Source organism: Megascapheus bottae, chromosome 34 (assembly GCF_031878675.1).
Source record: "Megascapheus bottae isolate mThoBot1 chromosome 34, mThoBot2.hap1, whole genome shotgun sequence".
In the NCBI taxonomy this organism is placed as follows: domain Eukaryota; kingdom Metazoa; phylum Chordata; class Mammalia; order Rodentia; family Geomyidae; genus Megascapheus; species Megascapheus bottae.
The window spans coordinates 1,167,341-1,174,300 of record NC_143542.1 but is presented as its reverse complement, the minus strand read 5'-3'; the positions used below and the strand labels follow the sequence as shown (position 1 = coordinate 1,174,300).

Below are 6,960 nucleotides of genomic sequence, written 5' to 3'. Positions count from 1 at the left end.
TCTCACACTCATCTTGGCCAGTAATCATTTGACAACTTTATTTTACAAGATAAAGTAGTGTAACTTAAAACAGGCCAACTCTCCCCCATTCCCCCCCCCATACACACCCCGCCCTGGTCTAAGAGCTCACACCTGCAACATAGTTACTAGGAAATTGAGATCTGGAAAAAGTTCCAAGCCAGTGGAGGGAAGAAAAATCCATGAAAGTTTTTCATCTCCAATATATCAGTAAAAGCCAGAAGTGGAGTGTGGTTCAAGTGGTAAAGTACCAGCCTTGAGCAAAATAGCTAAACAAGAGCAAGAATCTCTGAGTTTAAACCCCTGAATGAATACACACACACACACACACACACACACACACACACACACCCCACATAGAGCAACTTACAAGGATCATATGTACAAGTTTGCCCTAGGCATTCTTTCAGTGTTGCATGCATACTATTGGACACTGTCTCATTCTACCACTTAAGTCACAAAGTCTCCTTATGGTGGCTGTGGAAGGACAATTTCCTCTGGCCATTTGAGGAATATATCCAAATATGGAGATCAAGGGAGTTAGGTTAAGAAAGCCAACTGAAAAGTGCAAGCATCTTGAGAAAAGCCAAACAACAGCCAAGCAAAAGGAATGTCTGCTCATTCAGCTGATCTCATGGCCTCCCTGCCTTGCTTGTTTATCAACATCCTCACTCTTCCTCTGAAAATGTATTATTATTATTACTTATTATTATTATTTGCTTTTCCCCCAGTGGTTCTTTGTAAGCCTTGTGACCAATACACATTGTGCTAGTGAGGTGAACAATTGAACACAATGTATAATACACTGAGTTTGAACTTTAAGAGTAAACTCAGATCTCAGAGATCATTTTGTTCTCTTATCTCCAGGTCAGGCCTGGAGGCTCCAACTCCCTCAGTGGACAGGGTCAGCGGGATGGCATTACCTGACCTCAGTACCTCCCACTGTCATTTCTGTATTCATTTACATCTGTTGGCCACAGTAAAATTGTGTAGCAAGGGTCTAATGCAAAACATTAAAATAAATAAATACAAGCCAGACCCTGGTGGCTCATGACTGTCTGCATCTTAGCTACTTAGGAGGCCAAGATTAAAGGAACTTCATTCAAAGCCAACCCAGGCAGACAAGCCTGTGAGATTCTTATCTCTAATTATTCACTAAAAAAGTCAGAAGTGGGCCATGGCTCATATGGTAGAGTACTAACCTGGAGCAAAAAAAAAAAAAAAAAAAAAAAAACTGAAGGAAAATGCTCAGGCCCTGGGTTCAAGTCCCAGGACCCTGGCACAAAAACAGGTAATAAATAAATAAATATATTCTTACATACACAAAAGACACACTTGATTGTCCTTGTACAGGTTTGTTTTAGACTGAAGTTATTTAAATTCTACAGGCGTCTGTGATTTGGGGGGATTAGCCAGGGACAGACTCTCTAGCTGGGATGCAGATAATACTGCAGTTTCCCCTTGTCCTGGAACCTAAAAGTTGAAACATTACACAGGTGCTGTTAGGGCATGTAGGAAAAGGATCACTAAGGCAGAGTAAGCCAGATACTGCTGCCTAGAAAATACCTGTGCGTTTGCATATACTACATGAGATATATGACTCAGAGAGAGAGAGCAGAAGGTAAGAGAAGAATACACCCAACTATTCTTACAGGTTTGTGGAGTCCAGTTTTATATTTTATGCTTTCATGTTTTGTGTCTTGTGATTTTTGCATCTATATAATTTTGTAAATGTTGAAAATAGCCCCCCCTCCCTGCCCCCATAGTCCTCTTGCTGATCTGTAAGCATGTTCCAGCACCAGAAAGTTGTAAGGCCCTGGTTCTGGTTCATGTCAGCCTTGGAAACAGACTTCCGGGTCCCAAAAGGCCTTATCCTCAAATAGTCAAAGCAAACTACCACCATAGAAAGACTTTATGGTTTATAACTCATTGTCTTGAGCAAGCAACCATTAGTTCATAAGTATCATTGCCATTAATATTCATTTTAGGGGCGTGTGTGTGTGTGTGTGTGTGTGTGTGTGTGTGTGTGTCCCCATACTGGGCCTCTTGTTCTCACTTAGCTTTTTTTGCTTAAGGCTGCTGCTCTACCACTTGAGTCACAACTCTACCTCTAGCTTTTTGGTGGTTAATTGGAGAAGCGTCTAATGGTTTTTCCTGTCAAGGCTGACTTAGAACCACGATCCTCAGACCTCAGCCTCCTGTGTAGCTAGGATTACAAGCGCGAGCCACCATCACTCAGCTCTGTTAGTATTTTTGTTTTTAATCTGCAGTTTTGAGTTCAATTCTTTGCATGGGCCACCTTACATGGACATAATGATTAGCAAGTACCAAGGGCTTGTATGAGCTTTGTACCTAGCACGTATATTTTCGACTATGTTTTAGTACCCACGTGCTTAGTTCATTTGAATAATAATGCATTTAGTTATATTTATCAAGAAAGAAGGTATTTAGCACAAACTTTGGGCCTGATTCCAATGCTAAGCCTGCCTTTTTATTTATCTATTTTCTTTTTCTTTTCCTTTTTGTCCCTCTGCAAATTGTCCTTGCTTCCAGAGTCCCAACAAGTGGCCTCACAGCAAGGTCTAAATTAAAGGAGGTCAAGTTTGGTAAGGCCCACCAACTCAATACTCCACAAGTTGACCAATGATCAAGTACGTCTGGCCACCTGTTTTGCAGAGTTCTGTTGGAAAACAATATTTAAGGGGGGCAAATCGGTAAAATACGGAAGTAATTTGGGCACAGATAATTAAATTAATTCACTGGGCTTCCTCCTTTGCAAAGGAGTCAATGCTTTTAGGAACAGATACATGAGAAACAGAATGCTTTCTTTACAGGAAGAGCAATTAAGCTCCTGCAGTTTTCCTGTTGTGTTCCAAATGCTTCCTAGATTTGGAAAGAATTTTTAAAGTAGCACTCAATCCAAGGACTGCTGGTAAATCAGCAGCAAGTCCTTAGACAAACAGCAAGTCGCCCTCCTTCCCTGAAGACTGACAGCAAGCCAGCTCCACTTGCACTCCTCTCCCCCCCCTACTCCCTCCCCCAGAAGCTAACCAGGAGCTGGGAGTAAAAGCAAGAGCAAGATTAACTGATGTGGGCAGAAGACACTGAAAATAGGCACCTAACAGATGCCAGAACTGCTCATGCCTATTTATATAGACTCTGCCTCCCAACTTTTGCTCACATCTTGTTAAGTTCTATCACAGCCATGACAAAATGATGACTCAGACTTGAACGCAGCCATCGGTGTCATGTTTGATATGAATACTTTCCTCGCATTGCCTGGTCAGAGCAAAGCAAAAGAGAAAAGTTCCTGAAAGCTGGCACAGCCTGTCTCCCCCCCACCCTCCCTATGCTCAGGGACCACAAAGGGCCAGGGCTGCAGAAGGCCAAGCTCATTGTGTAGGAAAAGCCATGCACGGGCCCCTTGGCTAGCTGCTCAGATAAGCAGCTGTCGGAGGGAGAGGTAGGGGGAGGGGAGAGACAGGGAGGCAGAGGTCAGTGATCGGATTGGATTGCCAAGTCCTGAGTTGCTGCGCCCCAATGCCTTATCTCAAGTATGCCCCCATCCACTCTGCAAGTTTGAAATCTTCCTAAAGGAGACAGATGCAGACGCTGGCCAGATTTCCCTCCCTCACGGCCAGCCCGAGAAGCCTGTCATTCTTGTCCCACAGGAAGACGGAAAACAGGTGCCATTAGCTCCGCGCAGCTTCCAGCAATCACCTCCAACACTGGCGGCCCTCCCCCCCCCCCAACCAAGGATGGAGGCAAAGATGCTCCCCGCAACTCAATAAACAGCGTCAGCCTATTTCAAATTAAGTTTATTGTCACCCTCAACAACTTCAATGACAGCATCCTTGAGAAAAACGAAGCAATACCCAGATCCATCCTGGACATTAATAATAAAAAGTCGTGCCAGCCTGCCAAGTCCGACATACTCCCGGCCGCCGCCGTCCCCAAGTGCAGACCTGGCCGCGCCGCGGCTCTCCCAGCCTTTTTCCCCTCCTTCCAGCCCGGGAGCACCGGCTTGCTGAGTCACCACCACCACCAGCGTCCCCGGCCAATCAAGTCCTTCCTGGCCCTGCGACCCAAAAAAAAAAAAAACCACAAAAAACGTCCCAGCCTCGGCGTTCCAGGGCGAGCAGCCGCTTGCTCGGGTCCCTTGCAGAGTCCTGGGCTGGGAAGTGTGCAGTCCGCCTGGGCGCCGCGCCCTCGCGCGCTCTCCGGGCGCCCCGCGGGCCTGCCGTCTCCACGCCGCGCGCGCGCACTCGGGCGCCCTCCGAGGGCCCCTCCGCAGAGCCAGCAGCGTGCTAGGCGCCCCGGAGCGTGTCACCACGTCGATCAGACCAAGGTCCTCCCCGCCGCTCAAAACCGTCACTCGGGAAGGGTGATGTTGGGCACCCAGTCGTTAACGCTCCGGCTCTCCTCGCAGAACAGACTGAGCTTTTCCAACGCGGGGTCCTTCCACGAGTCCTCATTGGGATTCTGCGGGGAGGAAAAGGGGGAGCGGGGGTCAGCGCTGGGAAGTGTGGGGGTGGGGGAGGAGGGGACGGGGAGGGGACTTGGAGGCGACACTCACCGAAATGAGGATGCAGTGCAGGTCGCCCGGCGCGCCCGCCTCGTCGCCGGCGCCCACGATGGCCGCCAGCCGCTGCACGTCGCCCACGCGCACGATGTCGATGTCGTTCTCGCAGCAGAACGCCTGGATCAGCGTAAAGTGGATCTGCAGCGCGATGTCGCCCTCGTCCTCCTGGTCCGCAGCCAGCACGCAGAACGTCACGTTATCGGGGTCCCTGGGGAGGGCAGACCCGGGGAGAGCGCAAGGTCAGCGGACACGCGGGGCGGCGGGTTGGGGGGACCCGGGGAAGCCGAGCCCAGGTCTCGCGCCGCCGCCGCCGCCGCCACCCATCCACCCAGCCATCGCACCCCGCCCCGGGTCGCCCCCGACCGCGAGCCGCGCTCTGTACTTACACGTTCAGGACCTTGGCGGACTCGTAGACGCCGGCGGTGAGACAGCCCTGGCGCTGTGCAGACAGCAGCAGCTCGTGCAGCGCTTTCCCGGCGCCCTGCATCCTGTGCGGAGAGCCGGCAGCGCCCGCCGTCAGCCCACGGGTTCCCCCCCGCCAACCGCATCCCCAGACCCAACCTGCAGCACCCCAGATCGATCCTCTGTCCCCCCGGGGGGGCGCACTTTGGGCTTTCCCCCATCCCCCACCCCCGATCGCGTCTCGAACCTGGCGTGTGGCACCCCGTCTCTAGCTTTAAGCACCCTCCCTTCACTCCCCCACGGTCCTGACACCGTGTCAGCATCCCCCCCCGTCCCGGCACAGCTCGGCTCGGATCTCACCGGGCTTCCCGCCGCCCCCCCCCCACATCTCGGAGGACACCCTCCCTTTCCCCCCACCCCACCCCGCAAAACCTACCTAGCAGTCGTTTCTGGCACTGCGTCCTGGCCGCGGATTTCTTCCAGAGTCATGGTGCGGTTGACGGGGCGGCGAAAGATATATCCAAGAGTGGAGACGCCACGAACGCGGAGCGCGGAGCGCGGCTCGGGAGGTTGAGCCCGGATCCGACTCGCTCTGCGCGCCTACGTCCGGCGACTCCGGCAGGCGCGCGTCCTTATATAGCCGAGCCGGCGCGGCGCCGCCAGCTGGCGCGAGGCTGCACGCCCATTGGCCGGCGCCGGCTTTCTCATGCAAATGAGGCGGCAGGCCGGCGGCTCGTGCCAGAAGGCCACGTGGGGAGGGGCGCGGGGCATGACAATGCCCCAAATCTGCCGCTTTTGTCGGGGTGTTACCAGGCAGACTGGAGCCTGCAGATTGCGGCTCGCCTGCCTTTTCCTTTCTTTCTTTTTAAATCAATCCCGAAAAGGAAAAAAAAAAGTCAAAAAGACCAAAAAAAAAAAAAAAACCCACCCCAAACCCACCCAACCTCCCCAATCTCATCTGCTCACCCAGGCTGGAAGGAGTTGAAAATGCACCCTTGGGGACCTGTAGAGGAGTGATTTTTGTGTCGCCTTTCGTTTCTGGCGCTTTTTTTAATTATTATTAATTTATTTCGTTTTCTGCGGTGGTGGTGAACCCTCTCTTCCCTGGGAACCTGAATTGATGGCACTGTCGCGTTGGAACGGAAATGGAAAGCACTCCAAGCGAGAGCCCCTAGGGGCGTCTGCAGCCCCGCCAAGGCCCGCCAAGGTGTCCGACGCCCACCCCGACCTCCCCCCGCCCCGCCCCGCCCCCAGCGAGCCGGCCCAGCCCGCGGCCAGCGCTCCGATGCCCCCCCCCAATACCCCGAACCCCTAGTGGAAAGGGGCGCGGGGAGGAGGAGGAGGAGGAGGGGAGCCGGGGACCAGCAGATTGCGGCCGGCGCACGCGGCTCGTTTGCATTTCTATGGGGACCGCACAATGGTGGCGATCTGGCGTGTGGCAGTGGGACAATCGAGGCTTTCTCTTCATAGCGACACTGTCCACCTGCCTCCGGGTACCCGGGGTGGATGAGCCCCCCCCTCCACCACCACCGCGCGTGGGGGCCCCTGCGTTGCCAGGCGCCTGGGGGTGGGGCCCGCGTGCTGCTCCGGCGCCCGCCCCCTGCACTGGCCCGGCTGCTGGAAACGGGGCGTGTGCACGAGCACGCGTGTCCCAGAGTGGCCTCTCCCCCCCTCTAGGTGCGAAAGACACTGGGCTGGATGCACCCGAATCTGGAGGGTCTGGATCCTGATCCCGCTTCCCGGGCGCCCCCTACAGACCGCCTGGAAAGAGGCTGATCTCCGATTGACCTTCCTAAGGGCTGGGTTGCACCCTGCGCACGCAAGCGCGCCCCAACTCCCGGCCTGGAAGTCCGGGAAGCGCGCAAAGGGAGAAGCCGAGGCAGAAGAAGGCCTGCAAAAAACGCTCCGGTTCCCCGCTCCCGCCTGCGATCTCGAGATATCTGACTTCAAAATGCATG

General features: G+C 53.5%; 1 protein-coding gene across 1 annotated transcript; it reads right to left on the bottom strand.

Annotated features, from left to right (window-relative positions):
- Positions 1-3,820: 3,820 nt before the first annotated feature.
- Positions 3,821-5,550, bottom strand: Gadd45g (growth arrest and DNA damage inducible gamma). The gene is made up of 4 exons (XM_090324413.1): positions 5,439-5,550; positions 4,987-5,088; positions 4,595-4,808; positions 3,821-4,500 (listed from the first exon to the last, which is right to left on the bottom strand). Exons 1-4 carry the CDS (start codon positions 5,489-5,491, stop codon positions 4,390-4,392), a joined length of 480 nt encoding a protein of 159 aa, XP_090180539.1. The 5' UTR covers positions 5,492-5,550; the 3' UTR covers positions 3,821-4,389.
- Positions 5,551-6,960: the final 1,410 nt, after the last annotated feature.